The 17,748-nt window shown below is 48.7% G+C and overlaps 1 protein-coding gene across 1 annotated transcript in view; it reads right to left on the bottom strand.

Moving 5' to 3' along the window:
• Nucleotides 1-236: 236 nt before the first annotated feature.
• Nucleotides 237-17,748, bottom strand: part of LOC123653912 (eIF-2-alpha kinase activator GCN1) — a 32,642-nt gene continuing 15,130 nt past the window's right edge. Inside the window, exons 18-38 of the mRNA XM_045589889.1 lie at nucleotides 15,894-16,126; nucleotides 15,043-15,213; nucleotides 14,259-14,389; nucleotides 13,677-13,813; nucleotides 12,596-12,827; nucleotides 12,028-12,261; nucleotides 11,217-11,411; nucleotides 10,871-10,999; nucleotides 10,098-10,221; nucleotides 9,113-9,349; nucleotides 8,412-8,591; nucleotides 7,063-7,352; nucleotides 6,535-6,730; nucleotides 5,562-6,076; nucleotides 5,000-5,479; nucleotides 4,157-4,416; nucleotides 3,511-3,847; nucleotides 2,715-2,945; nucleotides 1,947-2,630; nucleotides 1,311-1,538; nucleotides 237-717 (exon numbers count right to left, since the gene is read on the bottom strand). Of these exons, the coding sequence (XP_045445845.1) occupies nucleotides 595-717; nucleotides 1,311-1,538; nucleotides 1,947-2,630; nucleotides 2,715-2,945; nucleotides 3,511-3,847; nucleotides 4,157-4,416; nucleotides 5,000-5,479; nucleotides 5,562-6,076; nucleotides 6,535-6,730; nucleotides 7,063-7,352; nucleotides 8,412-8,591; nucleotides 9,113-9,349; nucleotides 10,098-10,221; nucleotides 10,871-10,999; nucleotides 11,217-11,411; nucleotides 12,028-12,261; nucleotides 12,596-12,827; nucleotides 13,677-13,813; nucleotides 14,259-14,389; nucleotides 15,043-15,213; nucleotides 15,894-16,126 (5,347 nt within the window). The 3' untranslated portion in view covers nucleotides 237-594. The remainder of the gene's footprint in view (nucleotides 718-1,310; nucleotides 1,539-1,946; nucleotides 2,631-2,714; nucleotides 2,946-3,510; nucleotides 3,848-4,156; nucleotides 4,417-4,999; nucleotides 5,480-5,561; nucleotides 6,077-6,534; nucleotides 6,731-7,062; nucleotides 7,353-8,411; nucleotides 8,592-9,112; nucleotides 9,350-10,097; nucleotides 10,222-10,870; nucleotides 11,000-11,216; nucleotides 11,412-12,027; nucleotides 12,262-12,595; nucleotides 12,828-13,676; nucleotides 13,814-14,258; nucleotides 14,390-15,042; nucleotides 15,214-15,893; nucleotides 16,127-17,748) is intronic.

Raw genomic sequence — 17,748 nt, 5'->3', positions numbered from 1 at the left:
ACGGCCATGCAAAAGAAAGTTCTTTTACATCAATATTTCTTACTAATTATAATTAAGATACAAAACCTACGATCTGAATGTTTTTATTGTTAATTTAGCAGCATAAGTGATAACCATAGTATACTCTAGACTTAACATATCAACAATATTAACTCATTTCGATATGGGATCTATTATTACCAAAGGTAACATGCCACTCCATCCAGGTTTAGCCTAAGCCACAAAAAATCTTTACAGCGGTAAGTAAACGTAAATTTATTTTTGAAATAAATAAATATATTTAACATACAGTCAGCGGTTGCCAATATAGACAACGAAATGCCTGTTTTAGGTAACAAGTTGATACATAACTTTTTTCATAGATGATAAATGTTTCTATAAATAGAACTTAATTATATAAAAATACATACTCGACTTAACGAAACCACACCCCTAAAGCAGAGATCAGGGTCACAGACAGAGAGCTGTGCCAACGGGCTAGTCTATTTATTAGGGAAGGTACAATAATCTACTCGAGTTATTTATTTAGGGAAGGTACGATTACAAATGAAACACCGGGCACACATAACATAGAACATATATTGCGCGCGCAGCTCAGGTGACGAGCGTGCAGTCGAGCTCCTCGTCCCGGCCGTCGTGCCCGGCGCGCCGCAGCACGCGCGACACCACGTCACCCAGCGCCTCGCGCATGCCCTCCTCCAGCAGCGCCATGCATTGCTGCACGACACATCTACTTGTTATTGACTAGTACAAGACCGTTTAAATATCATTAAATCCCTGTTCATTTATTAAAAAAAAAAATCGTTTTGTTTCAATCGTGTTTAAAACATGGTCTTATATACAGGTCATGCAACTGAGCCTAATTTCAATGGTGAGAGATTAGTACGATAAAGTCAAAACTTTGCATGCGTAACGTAAACGTACGTCACTAATCACTGCTATCGGTGGCTGCGTGCACACGTGACCACAAAAAGGTTCAGTCTATAAGGTATATTCGGCTAATATCGGACTATTTTTCGATGATTTACACGTCTATTAGAATTGTAAAATAATATCCATATTACATATATAATTATATTACTGGTTCGAATGGAAAAATTCTTTTTGTGTTGGATAACCCGAACGCTATTGGCTGTACAATATTTTTGTATATTTTTTCTTCAAATGGACGCGAGTGAAGCCGCAGGGGCACAACTGGTAATTAAATATAATTCTTTTTTAAATAAAGAGGTCACAAATGGCAAAAGTAGTCTGACATACTCGTGGAATGGAGATGGAAGAGATTTCAATGAGACACAAATGCGGCTGACCTGGTGGAAGGTGTCGTCCTGCGGCAGGCGTAGGACGGCGCGCAGAGCGATCTCCGAGTTGGCGCGCACGTAGGTGTTCTTCTCCTTGGTGCCGTTGACCAGCGCCGGCAGCAGCGCGCGCAGCACGTCGGCGCCCGCCCCGCGCACGTCCAGCGCGCCCGCGCGCCCCACCAGCGTGCACGCGCGCGCCATCAGCTGCTTCACCTCGTTGCTGCTGTGGTTCATGCTCTGTGGGCGGAGGCCGAGGTCGTGACAACGTGTACGGTTATCGACGCGTGTAACTGGATGTTTCAAACTTATCCATCCAGATCCGGCTCGAAGGATTAATGGTGGTTAGCTCAGGTTGCGTGAATAAGGTATCCAACATTAGTCCTTCGAGATCTTAGTGAAATATTTTTGTTTATTTATGTTCTTCAATATTACGTTAATGTTAAATATTATTAATGTTGACGAGACCATCTAATTTTAAAAACTTTAAAATATGCACTGAAGTAAAATGCAGTCCTGGTCTCATTTATTAAGCTCGACGCCATACAATCGTATGCAATATTGTAATGCAATATTGTTTAGGTATGTCGAAACACCTGAGTTGTCGGTAAAAAACCGAACAACCTTACCCTAAACAAGAAAACTTACCCTAACAAATTGAGAGAGTATATTGGGGGGCACGGGCCTATCCTTCTCGAGTAGGTAGCGGATCAAGTAGCCGATGCCTCGGATGCCGTTGCACACGATGGGGATCTTGTCGCTGGCGAGGTAGCCGAGCAGCGCTTTGTCTATCTTCTCTTCGAAGTGATCCCGGTACACCTGGTCGGGGGTCTCCTTGAGGGCCACGAAGAGCGCGCAGGAGCGGCCGTGGGTCAGCAGCCAGTCCTCAGTGGCGGCGCTCTGGATGGGGTTGCCGGCAGCCAGCACGTGGTGCAGCAGTGCGGCGTCGCGGTGCGCCGGGGCGAGGCAGTGCAGCAGCGCGCCCAGGCAGCCCCCGGCGCCGCTGCGGGGCGGGTCCTCGGGGTGCGCCAGCAGCGCGGGGCACGTCAGCATGGCCAGCACCGTGAGCGCGAGCTGCTCCGACATCTTGTCTCCGCCGTTTGTGATGACGCTTCTCAGAGCTTGCAGCATCGTTTCTTTGACGGTCAGATCTTCGGCGTTCTTGACGCCGTTGTGCACCTCCAGGAACAGCGGGTCGGCGCGGGTGTGAATTAATACGAGCTGAGAGAGGGCAAGGCCGGCCTTAATGCGTACGGATCGATTCGGATCGCTCAACCCTTTGATGAATGTCGTTTGTAATTGCGGCAAAAATTGTTTTAGTATTACGCCGACCTAAAATGACAAAACATTTTATTCAAGTTTATCACGCATCAAGAATTTCAGAAGCTTGTTAAAATATTTTTATATTCGTCGTACCTTAGACAGCAAGAGAGCGAGCGTCTCCAAGACGGCGGCCTTGACGTTGGCACTGAACCGATCACCAAGAATACGAATGAGCGGTCCGGTGATGTGCACTACAGAGGGCTGGATGGCGGCAGCCGTCGTCAGCTTGATGACCTCGCCCAACATCAAGGCGGCGTTCTCCTTCTCTTCCGGCAGACCGTTGAGGATGGCCTCTCGGAACAGTGGTAAAATCGGTGCTATACCCTGTATGAAAGAAAATGGTTTAAAATGAATTTCTTGACTTCTTTTTTATATAATTTTGTGAAATTAAACGAAATTATTAAATATTTAAATTAGGTACTAATAATTGCGTTTGCTCGCAAACGAAAAAAGAAATCAACTTCAATTACATCGACAAGAAATAGAACGTAAGTAGACGAAAAAAGAAATCAACTTCAATTACATCGACAAGAAATAGAACGTAAGTAGACGAAAAAAAAGAATTAATAAACGCGCTATTCGTTGCTACGATTTTCGAGGGTTTACCTCGATTTCTCTGGGGTTCCAACATCAGGTCTTGGTTTCCTTATCATGGTACCACACTTGGGATATCTCTTTTCCAACAAAAAAAGAATTATTAAAATCGGTTCATAAATGACGAAGTTATCCCCGAACATACATAATATATATATATATATATATACGGTTGAATTGAGTAACCTCCTCTTTTTGAAGTCGGTTAAAAAGTTTGAGGTTTTTTTGTGTATTTTAATTTGAAATTTGCAAGAAATAAAAGTTATTTTTTATATATTCTGGATTAAAACCGTACCTTAGGCAGACAGAAGCCGGGCAGCGGCTCGCCCTTGAGGTCCGCGGCCGCGTAGCGCACCGCCTGGCGCACCTCGGACACGTAGCCCAGCTGCTTCTCCGCCTCCAGCGTGCGCGTGAGCGCCGCCAGCGCCTCCCAGGCCGTGAGCAGCACGTCGCGCTCGCGCTCGGCGAACAGCAGCAGCAGGCCGCGCAGCAGCGCCGGCACGTGCGGCACCAGGTCGGCGCGCGAGTGCGTCACGAAGGCGCACAGCAGCACCGCGGCCGCGCGCCGCCGCGCCCCGCCCGCCCCCGCGCCGCCCGCCGCGCGCACGCTCTCCAGCAGCGTGTCGATGATGCTGCGGGTTGCTCGGATTACTTTCTATTCTACAGGTTTATGAGTCAAAATTTCCATAACGGTATTGTTTTATATAAAATTGTGTGGTTTTATGAAACCACGATACAAAAAATTTTGGAGCGATAGGATAAAGTTACATTTTAATAATATATAAATTGTTAATAATGTTTGTATTATTTTAATTAAAACAATGCTATATTTTTCTTCTCGGCCAGGCTATGTCCAAGTGCTATTGTATCAAAGGCCAAAATGAAAGAATGAACAGTTCATCTATCTCCTGTAGTTTCCGCAGGCCATATAGGCAGCGTACCATCGCACGCCCGCGTCGTCGAGCACGGGCAGCAGCGCGTCGCGGCAGTACTCCAGCTCGCGCGCCTCGTGCGGCGAGCCGCGCGCCGCCTCCAGCGCCGCCAGCAGCGCCGGCAGCACGCGCGGCAGGTGGCGCGTGAGCGCGCCGCCCGCCGCCGCCGCCAGCGCGGACAGCGCGCGCGTGTCGGCCGGCGCGCCGCCCGCGCCCGTCAGCACCGGCACCAGGTACGGCAGCACCGCGCGCGACTTGATCGCCATCACCTGCAGCGCACGTGCACCATATTGGTACGCGCGGACCGGGTCGCCATGCAGTAGTGCATGCAAGTCGATGCGCCACGATCGCGATTACACTGTCACTGTGATGTCCCAATGTTGAGCATAGACCACTTTCTCGTACGGGAACGGTCGGAAGTTTATCTACCGAGTTACTCTAATGCGAGTCGGTGAATATGTTCCCTACTATGAGTAATGATCGTTTTCGGGCGTCTATGATCTGCTAAAACCGACTGCTCATAGTGCTCTCCGACGCATGATGGGAAAATCCACAAGGATAGACAAGCAAACCGTGAAAAAATATTTGAATAAAGACACATACCCATACCGAGCAAGAATCGAACTCGAAATCGTTCGGATATAAGCACGAACACACAATGCACGGACCACTAAACGAGAGCGAGTCTGACAAATCGATGAGAGTCTGACAATGAGCCAATATAAAACGTAAATAGACAGGTCAGTTAATAATCAAGTCATGGTTATCTATCCTTGTAAGTACTGAGTACCGATTCGATATGATATATGAAAAGAAACGACATTCAAGAGAAAACACCGAGCGCCCACGCACCTGCTTGAGGCCGTCGAGCGCGGCCTCCGCCACGGCGGGGTCGGGGTCGCGCAGCGCGTCCAGCATGGGCGGCAGGATGTCGTCCAGCGCCTTGTTGCCGATGGTGGCGTGCAGCGAGTCGAAGGCGCGTGCGGCGGCCGCGCGCACCTCGGGCAGCTCGTCGCACAGCGCGGTGCGCACGGTGGGCACGAGCCCGTCCGCGAAGCCCAGCACGGCGTCGCGCGACGTGGACGCCAGGATCTCGCCCAGCCCGATGCACACGCCCTGGCGCTGGTCGGCGCGCTCGGAGCGCAGGCCGCGCTCCAGGATGGGCACGATGTCGGGCAGCACGCGCTCGCCCAGCTTGCGGACCAGGTCGCCCAGAGTGCGCGCCGCCACCTGCCGCTTGTCGTAGCTGGTGGACGCCAGGCAGCCCAGCAGCAAGTTGAACAGCGTGGGTAGAATTTCCCGGAGTGTCTTGGGCGTGTTCGTTACGACCACCTAAGTGGAATCACATCAGTATCATCGAAATAATTTGAAACACAGGAGAAAATTTACATATCGCGATAGACTCGTGACTGACCTTCCAGACGTGCAGGGCCGCCTGCCTGACCATGAGCGCCACGTCGCTCCTGCCCATGTAGAGCCCCGCCAGCACTCGGTTCCGCCTCTCCGGTCCGAGCGCGTTTATGATCGCCTTGTGCGAGTGTTCGGTACCGAAGTTGTCATCTTCGGATGCAGTCTCCGTGCTCATCTTGCCGGACACGCCGGATATGCGATACAGGAGATCTCCGAGAAGCTGAACAGAGCTGTACCGGATGCGCCAGTTGTCGTCGAACAAGCCGCGTTCTAGTTCCGGGAGCAGCAGCGTGATGGCGGATTCCGCGTACAAGTTGACGATCCTCTGGCCCGCCTTGAGCGCCGTCTCGCGCACGTACTCGTTCTCGTCCGCCAGCGCCTTGAGGATGGGAGTGATGATCTGGCCGATGTAGGGCGTGAACTCGTCGGTGAAGGCGCCCGGCATGTAGATGAACATCATAATGTAGCCGTCCTTTACGTGCGGCGCGATGTCAGCGCGCTCCGCCGTTGCGATGATATCTATAGATGACAATGGATGGGTTAGACGTTAGAAAGATCAAATTTATTATTTTATTTCCATATTAAATACATTTGAGAAGTTCATTTAATTTTAAAGTACGCCGCAGTATCGTCGATCTCCATTCAGCCTGTACCATCCTACCGCGGGTCATAAGCCTCTTTCTCCATGTAGAAGAAGGATCGAGCTTAATCCACCACGCTGCTCTACTGTGAGGCGGCGAATATACTCACTACTATGAGTAACGATCGCTATCAGGTGCCTACGATAGTAAACAGGATCGACAGCTTAACGTGCTCTCCGACGCACAGTGGGGAGATTCTACAAGGACAGACATCCAAACCGGAATATAATATTGTACAAATACCCGACCATCCCAAGCGGGATTCAAACTCCCAAACCGTCGGGGTCTGTGCGCGTACATGTCACACGGGAGCGGTCGGTATGTTGTCATACATGCCTGGCATGATCATGTGCAGCTTCTCGCTGCCCAGGCCGGCCACGACCTCGGACAGGCCCTGCGCGGCGCCCGAGCGGTCCACGGAGCTGGTCTCCGAGGTGAGCGTGTGCATGAGCCACGGTAGCAGTTCCTCGAAGCTGCTCTCGCCCATGCCGCGCACCATGGCGCCCAGCGCGCGCGCCGACACCGAGCGCACCTGGCGGGCAGCGTTAGTGGTCTCGTCGCTAAGAGCTACATATGTCAAATTTAACTTGTGCCATATATGCAGGCTGGAGCTGGTTACTATCTTATATTAAGATAGCATTATGGTGTACAATGAATTATATAGATATGTATAGTATATAATGTAATTAAAATATATGAGACTAATCAAAACAGAAACGAGATTGGATGCGCTAACTCCTATTTTATCATAAGTTTAATTTGATAGTAACTGGATATCAATGATCAAGTATAGAGAGAGATCGATACATTTTGTGCGTTTATCTAATGCATTATTTTGTATTTTATTAGGGAGAATGAATTCACCTCTGGCACGGGATCGAGTAGCGAGCTCTTGAGGCCCGGCATGATGCTGGGCAGGTAGGGCAGCAGGTCCTTCTGGTCGGTGAGCGAGTACATGTTGCCGATGATCTGCGCCGCCATCTTGCGGGTCTCGGTGCTGCGGTCCAGGAAGGCGCGCTCCACCACGGGCATGATGAGCGCCAGCGACGGCGCGTCGATGAAGTGCACGAACTTCGTGTCCAGCAGCGTCTGCAGGCACAGCGACGTCTTGTTGGACGGGTCCTGCAGCGCCTGCAGCAGCACGGGCACGATTGCTGTCGAGGAGACAGTTTAACATAAGACAGGATCAACTTTAAAAGAACAAACGCATTTAATGAAACATCTTTTTAGGAGAGAGGTCGTCTCGTGACCATGGTTGCTGTAAAGTATTCGAAACGTCGAAAAAAATAAAAAATTTATATCTGAACGGTTTTTTTAACAATATTATTTTCTCATTATCTTGTGCAATTGCGTATTTACCCTAGGGCCAAAAGCTCCATGGCCCGGGGCAGCATTCTGCGAAGGGCAAACAATCGCGTACGTGTGGCGCAAATCAAGCATACGTACTAGGGATGTTAAAAAATAATCGATTTTTGCAATAATCGATTTTTAATAATAAACTTGCACCTATGTAAACTAGAAATATCATATCTATCATATCATATCTAATGCAGTTGCTTTTGTGACGGGGCGCTGAATCTTATAATTGTGTTTGCAGGCAAAAGAAGAAAAACCGCCTTCAATTATATCGACAAGTAATACAACGTAGGTAGACAAAAATATTGTCAAGAAAATACGCATTATCAAGATTACTCCAAAAGTTGTAAGCAAATCTCGATGAAATTTAAATGTGACCACATGATAAAGGGATGGGTTGTCTGGAAGAAATGGCTAATTAGCCATAAGTCCGCCCATTGTACTTCACTGTCTGTAACTATCTTTATGCTTTGTTTGTAATTTATTTGTGGTGTACAATAAAGTATAAAATAAATAAATAATAAATAAAGATCGGCTTTCGATTAAAATAAAAATTATCAAAATCGGTACACCCAGTAAAAAGTTATGCCGATTTTCGTGAGTTTCCCTCGATTTCTCTGGGATCTCATTATCAGATCCTGGTTTCCTTATCATGGTACCAAACTAGGGATATCTCCTTTTCAACGAAACAAGAATTATCAAAATCGGTTCATAAAAGACGGAGTTATCCCCGGACATACATAAAAAATATATATATATATATATATATAATATATATATACGGTCGAATTGAGTAACCTCCTCCTTTTTTCGAAGTCGGTTAAAAATACGCTACTGGTTATGTGGCTGACAGTTACCCTGGATCTCGGGGTTCCGGATGACTGAGCCGATGACCTTGAGCGCCTCGGCGCCGGCCTCCTGCACGCGCATGTGCGAGTCGCTCAGCACCTCGATGAGCTTGGGCACGATGGACGGCAGGCACGACGACAGTTGCTTTGGCGCGCAGTACGCCATGGCACCCAGCAGCTCGATGGAACCTGCGCCATATCCACTTTCAAGTCATATCGGCCTTCTTCAAGGTACTCTTTTTATCTAAATCTCTACTGCTTTAATGTTATTATTATTTATTTGACATATTTTCATAGTCATTGTCCTAATACTTTCAAAGTTATTGTTATATTGTGAATTTCAATTTATTATGAATAGATCAGGGGCCATCTATACGTCATACGAATTTCACTAGTCAATCAGGAGTCGATTCGTCAATAAGACAATTTAAACTTTAATTTTTTAAATTATTTCGTAAATGTGAAATTCTAATATCATGTTTCAATACTTACGTATATTTTTGTCACCTGGGAGCCCCACCCTTGTCACGCAATGTCACACTTCGTCCATACAATATGTGACGTAACCACCCATTAGGGTGGTCCCATATCTAACAGGCAAGTATGAATGGAATTACTTAAGCTGATGTAACTCGTTTCTTTGTTGTACCACCACGATGCCGCACAGCCTAGAGCAGAGTCAGCGGACGGAGCCGGTGCGAGCCACTCACCGGCCTTGGTGCGCCAGTTGTCGTCCTGCAGCGCCTGCAGCAGCGAGGGCAGCACCAGCTTGACGCCGTGCGCCGACAGGCGGCTCATGATGAGCTTGGCGGTGTCGTCGGCGGCGGCGCGCACGTACTGCGACGGGTCGCCGAAGCACAGCAGCAGGTGCGGCAGCACGTGCACGATGTACGGCTCGAACAGGCGGCCCAGCTTGGCGCACAGCATCTCGAAGCCGAACAGCGCGCCTGCAACACGACTCGCTTAACTATCTGTTGCCGCTACGCTGAACCTTCGTGTAAACTACAGCATTGACGGTGAGCTCAAATATCGTAAGTCTATTTATTATTAGTGAAACTTTTATTCTTGATCTGTGTATTAATGTAAATGTTTTATTCACTAAAGTTTCACTTGCGCAACCACACTGTTCTTGTATTTTGAATGCCCTCTTCATTTTTTGTAATTTTCTTTTATAATAACCAATACCGATGTATTGAACCATAGTCAAAAATCTAATCTATACAAATAAATAAATTTGGAGTGTCTGTTTGTGATATTAAAATAACCGTGTTACAATATAAATGCCTATTATTAACCCAAATCCAATAATCCACTTTTTACTAAATGCATATATGATGTATACACGATATATTTTTCACAAAGCAACATTTTTTTTACAATTTTTGTCTATCTATCTGTTTGTTTGTTCCGGCTAATCTCTGAAACGGCTGGACCGATTTTGATAGGACTTTCATTGGAAGATAGCCGATATAGTAAAGAGTAACTTAGGCTACTATTATCTTAGATATTTATTTAATATAACTCTGCGAACCGAACAATTACGTTTTTGTTAAATTCCACGCGGACGAAGTCACAGACAGACACAGCAATAAATAAACATAAATAAGAATTTTTAATATTGATGAGTGTAAATGATAGCAACATTAAGTACGGAAAGAAATTGAAAAAGTATTTAAACAATTATAAAAGCAATACCTTCTCTATACTTGTAGTTCTTTTTCTCTTGTATGGCATCAGTGAGCTTGCCCATCACATCCAACTGTTTGAGCGACAGAATGCCGAGGCCTTTGATAATACCAGCTATTCCATATGCGGCACCCTATAAAATATATGCAAAAATAAACAAAACACCGCACACTCAACAACTCCCAGTAGGATGAATTCGAGGTTTGGAAACAAAGATTGTACACACACGCACCCAGATCAGGACAAAAATTTGTGTGGCCTACATTTGTAAAAGTGGGGATCGCAGCTATGATAAATACCACACAACCAGTTGCTGTAACCACTGTACCTGCCAGCACATCAGTTATATAAAATCTCATTTTTAAAAAGACCTCAATGAATTTTATTTATTTTATTTTATTTTCAAATTTTGAAAACTTACAGCTAAATTACAAATATAAAAAAACAATGATCTAGTTACGGCCAATTACAAGTTTTCGCAAATAGTATGATGGCCATATGGAAAAAAATCAATTTAATATAAGATCGAAAACAATAACTACGCAAAGAACTCCATACAACGGCCAAGAACACACCACTTCTGAAATAAATATACTACCGTTGATTTGCGAAAAAATCGATACACAACGCTCTTTTTTTAGTCTTGTCACAGTTGTGCTAAATATATCAATATCGACCCTCCGGCACACCGCATTGAACAACCGACAAGCTCTGATCATGAATGAATTCTGCCTATAGATACTATGGGTGGCAGGAGTGTAAAGAAGATAAAATTTACTCGCCTTCCTGTCTCCGTACTTCTCAGCGGTGAGTAGCTGCTTGAGGAGCTTAGTGACGATAGAGGGGATGTCCGCCTCCAGCGCAGGGGACGTCACCAAGTGTGGCAGACAGTTACCGACTGCTTCTTGCACCTGTTAGCACACATCATTAATGTCAACAAAGGAAAAAGAGCTTATTTTCTATTTAGCTTATTTTCATAGTTCTCATAAACTCGTAAACATCAACTAGCCTGATAGTGTCTCATTAGAATCTATAGTGAGACACTATAAGGCTTTTTGGAATTCAAACATTGAATTAAGCCGAATAAAAGACATAACAGTCAAGATATCAGATAAGAGCTCGTGTGACCTGCTGGCTGGGCGTGGAGAGCGCGGAGATGAGCCGCAGCGTGATGGGGCGCACGCGCGCGTCGTCGGGCGCCAGGTGGCGCGCCAGCGAGCCCACCAGCAGCACCACGCACTGGCGCACCGCGTCGTAGCCGCCCGACTTGGGCGCCGTGTCCAGGAACTGCTCGAACACCGGCAGCTGCGTGCTCAGCGTCTCCTGCGACCGGGCGTCCGTTCGTCTCATTTGCATATTATAGTTATTTATACTAAATACATTTCCATTTGTAATTTTATCAATTACTAGCGACCCGCCCCGGCTTCGCACGGGTGCAATGCTGATACTAAATATACTACAGAATGTCTTTATTTATAGTGTGAAGCTAGCTCATAGCATAGTTATTAATATAATAACAACAACATTCAAATATGCGTCGTTAGATTACACGTTGTTATAGAATGCGTTGAAGAAATAAAGGTGCACTGCTCGTTCCCTGTAGGTGATAGTGTGATATTATGTAGCCTATATGTTGACTCGACTTCTTAATAATATTTGTGCCAAATTTGAAGTAAATCCATGCAGTACTTTTTGAGTTTATCCCGTACATACATACAGACAAACAGACAACAATTCTAAAAACTATATTTTTGGCTTTGGTATCGATTGTCACACCCCAAATATTCTTTTAAAAAAATATTCAATGTACAGTTTTGACTTTCCTACCATTTTATTATACGTATAGATATGGATAGTTTTATTTTCGTAATTAACACAAACACGAGCAGCACAGAGTGCAGGTTTGGGCAGTGGGGGGGGGGGTCTCGTGGCAGCGTACCTTCCCGTGCAGCTCGACGAGCGCCATGGCCGCGGCCAGCATGGCGTCGCGCACGGCGTCGCTGCGGTCGCAGAGCGCGCGGCGCACGAAGAAGGCCATGGCGGCGGGCACGGCGCCGGGCGCCAGGCGCGGCGCCAGCGCGCTCAGCGCCAGCGCCACGCCGCGCCGCGCGCCCCACGCGTCCACCGCCGCCGCCGTCTCGTGCCCGAACGCGTCCAGAACGGCCGGCGTCAGCTGCGGGACGGTGTGCGTAGAGGGGGGCGACTCCGAAGTGTCTCGGTTGATTTTGATTAAGTTATTATTACGTATGGCGAGCTCATTTTGAGTTTCCAGATGATTTAAACTCAAAATTGAATATAATAATTGAATGTGCGACGACTGTTCAGTTCACTTTAAGGCTGTACGTTTTTTAATCGACAGAGAAAGCTTTATAATTCGTTACAGATTCTCTAACAGTACCCAAATTTTCTTGTATAGAACTAGAATATTAATACGCCGAATAGCTGTGCCGATTCAAAAGCTCACGAAGTACACAATAGAGTTGTGAGTGTGAAGAGAGACAGCTCACCGGCAGCCGCTCTTCGTATATCTCGTGCAGGCTCTGCAGCACGCGGTCGGCGGCGGCGGCCGGGTCGGGCGCGCGCCCCACCAGCGCCGTGAGCGCGGAGGCGGCGGCCAGCTGGATGTCGTCAGCCGGGTGCTGCACCTGCTGCAGCAGCAGCTCCTGCAGCTCCTCGGGCGCGCCCTCCACCCACTCGCCCGCGCGCGGCAGCTCCGCCCACAACTCCTGCGCCAGCGACCTGCACGATGGACATGGACGGTACTATCTAAACAACCAGGTCAGCCAACAAGCGTACGGCTCACCTGATGGTAAACGATTATTTACTACTGTTTATAAACGGACGCCTGCAATACCAGAAGCATCTTAAGCGCGTTGTCGACCCTACTAATCACCCTCAAAAACTTTATGGTACGTTCATTAATCACATGACGTTTTTTAGTAATTTTTTTACAACCTCCACTCCTTCAGTGTGGTAAGGTTTTAGACTCCTTTAATACCCCAAAACTCAATTGTATTTTTTTCTATGTAAAGTTTATTGAAATTTTCAAAATAATATCTATATAAGACCAATGAGTTATATTCTTGTTAAAGCATAACACAATTTTGATTCATCTAAAACAAAGATTTATTTATTAAAAACAGATAGGTTTTACATAACAATTATCACAATCAAAAAATAATTAGGTAGGTACTAACCTAAAACAAAGAATCGACAATTAGATGTTCATGCTTTACTATTGTTATTATAAAAACTTAAATAGTTCTTTGAACTTTGAATTGAAGCAAATTCACAAACAACGTTTTTAAAGACATTATAAAGAAAACATTTGTAATCTAATCAATTGTAACTATTCGATTTGGACAAAAGAAAAAAAAATACGCTTTTACATTCTCCCCACTGGTGACTCCCTCTTGTAACTTAACTGACAGGTACATACTCAAATGTCAACCTATATTTACTTTTTTATCAAACCTGATAAACCGATAAGCATCGTGACACAAGTTTCCAGACACACACATCAGGGTTGTCGACTAGGAGGGTAGTTATCGATTGTTTTGGTTTTGGTCAACAAATGGCGCGCGGTACCTGTTGTCCTCGCGCACGTCGAAGGTGGCGACGTAGAGGCGCACGGCGAGCGCCAGCGCGTGCTGCGGGTCCTCCAGGAAGGGCGGCAGGCGCGCCGCCACCAGCCGCAGCGCGCGCAGCGCCGCGTCGCGCACCACCTGCCCGGTCACGGAAGTGTGCGTTACGGACGGTTAGAGAACTTCTCAACGAGACGATACGAAGTCGCGAGAACGAATATTACGGCGATGAGAAAAATACGTTTACATTCGTCAGTCTGCAGAAAGACTAATAATAATTAATTCTTTAGTATTATCCACATCCCAATTGTTTACAAAAGTGGATATATATATCTATACGTCACCCCGTTGTCACGCCATTTTCGGCACAAAGAGGTTTGGCTGAAGTGTTAATGTGATGACAATGATATGCTCTACGACATTTTTTAAATTTTGCTAATATTACGTAACGTAAAGTAAAACGTAATTAAGACTAGGATTTGGAGTTAGCTGAACCGATTTCAAAATATACATACATAACGTTTTCTCTACAGAATTTAGAGAAATAACATCCACCGAGAAATGTTCTATATAAATGTGCACAAACCGGCAACGGGCTCTGCAAGCCGTCCAGCAGGCACAGCACGTCATCGTAGAACATCGGAGCCCGCGCGGCGCAGCTGGCCGTCTCCAGCAGCGCCACCGTGCAGGCCGCCATCACGCGCCCCCCGCAGGTGCCTACCGACCAATTCAACTACTGTTCGTAATCGAGGTCCTCGTATTGGGGTTGTGTCTCTTATGATTATCTCTGACAGGATTGTATGTTGTTCCATGTGGCAAATAAGCACACGACCGACCTGATGATAAGCAGTTACCATTAGACGCTTCCAACACCAGAAGCATCGTAAAAGCCCCAGGAGCTCTCGCCACTTTACTCACCACAGAAACACAACCACTTGAATATTATTTAGCTTCGATCTTCTGTAAGGTCAAGATACTTTTTTTTTTTTTTTTTTATGTCACTAGGTCGGCAAACAAGCGTACGGCTCACCTGATGGTAAGCGATTACCGTAGCTTATAGACACCTGCAACACCAGAAGCATCGCAAGCGCGTTGCCGACCCAATACCCAATCCCCCCCAGGAGCTCTGGTCACCTTACTCACCAACAGGAACACAATACTGCTTGAAAACAGTATTATTTTGCTGTGATCTTCTGTAAGGTCGAGGTACTACCCCAGTCGGGCTGCTCCATATTTGAGCAGGAAATTCCTGCTGTGCCCTACCTCAGTTACTTCCTCAGTCCGGCCGCTCCAGATTTTGAGCAGGATATTTGTTTCTGTGCTCTATCTAGTTGGAAGAAAATATCAGTAATCTGTCGCGGTGCACTCACCGACGAGGTCGATGAGCAGGCGGAACATCTGGTCGATGGGGAAGAGCTGCGGGTGCAGCGGGTCGTGCAGCGGGCCGGAGCAGTCGCCGCGCAGGGCTGCGTGCTGCGACACGACCGCCAGCGCGCGCGCCGTCGTCGCCTCGTCCAGCCGCGTGCTGCTGCGGGTCAGCCCTGGCACGAGGACCACACTGTTACACTACTTGCTGGTGATCTGCTGCTGTAGGCTCGTGAGATCGATCTTTATGTCTAATATAAAAGACAACTAGTGCACTGTTTAAGTTTTTTTTATCTCGCATTATTTGTTGCTGCTGCTAGTCCAACCCCAACACATAGATGGCAGGATTATATATTAATACTAATAATGTGTATTTAGTGACTCTCTATTTCATGCAAGATATTACCAATTTTATATTAAAACATAGTTTTTTTAAAGAATTACTGCAGAGTTTTTTAACCGACTTCAAAAAGGAGGAGGTTACTCAATTCAACCGTATATATATTACTTGTCGATGTAATTGAAGTCGGTTTTTTTCACCACCACAACACATTTATAGCCGAGTCATCTCTGCAGAATCTACATTCCAAATCAGTGGTAGCTTCGCTTTTAACTTAAGATAATTTATAAGACAAATATAAAATAGTGGTCTTGAAGCTTGTTTGAATAAAGTAATTTTTGATTTAGATTTTGACATCTCATTCCACTATCCTGTTTGTATCTCATTCAATTTCCTGGGCTAGCGGTGGAGGTTCCACAGGATCGATCTTAATTTGTGATATGACAAAATGCCTCATGCAATGTTTAAGTTTTTAAGTTTAGTAGTAGAAATCTATAATCGAACACTTTGACACACCTTGCTTGAACAGAGGGAACACATAGCAGAACCCGGCAGCGGTTAAGTGTTCAGTCGTGGAGGGCTGGTCAATGCTGAAGGAGTGTTCATCGTCTTCGTCGTCCTGGCTCGTCGTGATAGTGGTAGTGGTAGGGACGGTGGCCGCGTACACCATGTTGATGGTGCGCAGCGTGGCGCGCGACAGGTCCTCTTGCTCCCAGCTGCGGTCCAGGTCGCACTGCGGCTTGTGGAGCCTAAACGAGTCAACAAGGTCATTGATGGCTTATATTTAAAGTATTAAAGTTTATTCATCAAATCAAATTATATGTCATAAGATATGAAATAATACATGAGTAAAGTCGTGTGAAACAACTGAAGAGTGACAGTGACGTTTTACAGCGCTTTTATATGTTTATATAAATAGAATGGTATACCAGCATATACTATACCGATTCAAATGGCACACATCACTTTGTCTTGACTTTGTCAGCCTGGGCAGCAGCGCGGTGCGCAGGCGGTGGTAGGCGGGCGCCGGGCGTAGTAGATGGTGGTGGTGGTGGTACACACCTGAGCGTGACGCGCGCCACGTGGTCGGCCAGCCGCGGGTGCCTGGGCAGCAGCGCGGTGCGCAGGCGGTGGTAGGCGGGCGCCGGGCGCGGTAGGTGGTGGTGGTGGTACACACCTGAGCGTGACGCGCGCCACGTGGTCGGCCAGCCGCGGGTGCCTGGGCAGCAGCGCGGTGCGCAGGCGGTGGTAGGCGGGCGCCGGGCGCGGTAGGTGGTGGTGGTGGTACACACCTGAGCGTGACGCGCGCCACGTGGTCGGCCAGCCGCGGGTGCCTGGGCAGCAGCGCGATGCGCAGGCGGTGGTAGGCGGGCGCCGGGCGCGGTAGGTGGTGGTGGTGGTACACACCTGAGCGTGACGCGCGCCACGTGGTCGGCCAGCCGCGGGTGCCTGGGCAGCAGCGCGGTGCGCAGGCGGTGGTAGGCGGGCGCCGGGCGCGGTAGGTGGTGGTGGTGGTGGTACACACCTGAGCGTGACGCGCGCCACGTGGTCGGCCAGCCGCGGGTGCCTGGGCAGCAGCGCGGTGCGCAGGCGGTGGTAGGCGGGCGCCGGGCGCGGTAGGTGGTGGTGGTGGTACACACCTGAGCGTGACGCGCGCCACGTGGTCGGCCAGCCGCGGGTGCCTGGGCAGCAGCGCGGTGCGCAGGCGGTGGTAGGCGGGCGCCGGGCGCGGTAGGTGGTGGTGGTGGTACACACCTGAGCGTGACGCGCGCCACGTGGTCGGCCAGCCGCGGGTGCCTGGGCAGCAGCGCGGTGCGCAGGCGGTGGTAGGCGGGCGCCGGGCGCGGTAGGTGGTGGTGGTGGTACACACCTGAGCGTGACGCGCGCCACGTGGTCGGCCAGCCGCGGGTGCCTGGGCAGCAGCGCGGTGCGCAGGCGGTGGTAGGCGGGCGCCGGGAGCGGTAGGTGGTGGTGGTGGTGGTACACACCTGAGCGTGACGCGCGCCACGTGGTCGGCCAGCCGCGGGTGCCTGGGCAGCAGCGCGGTGCGCAGGCGGTGGTAGGCGGGCGCCGGGCGCGGTAGGTGGTGGTGGTGGTACACACCTGAGCGTGACGCGCGCCACGTGGTCGGCCAGCCGCGGGTGCCTGGGCAGCAGCGCGGTGCGCAGGCGGTGGTAGGCGGGCGCCGGGCGCGGTAGGTGGTGGTGGTGGTACACACCTGAGCGTGACGCGCGCCACGTGGTCGGCCAGCCGCGGGTGCCTGGGCAGCAGCGCGGTGCGCAGGCGGTGGTAGGCGGGCGCCGGGCGCGGTAGGTGGTGGTGGTGGTACACACCTGAGCGTGACGCGCGCCACGTGGTCGGCCAGCCGCGG

Source organism: Melitaea cinxia, chromosome 5, assembly GCF_905220565.1.
Source record: "Melitaea cinxia chromosome 5, ilMelCinx1.1, whole genome shotgun sequence".
In the NCBI taxonomy this organism is placed as follows: domain Eukaryota; kingdom Metazoa; phylum Arthropoda; class Insecta; order Lepidoptera; family Nymphalidae; genus Melitaea; species Melitaea cinxia.
The sequence above is the reverse complement of the archived record's forward strand: the minus strand, read 5'-3'. Positions and strand labels throughout refer to the sequence as shown.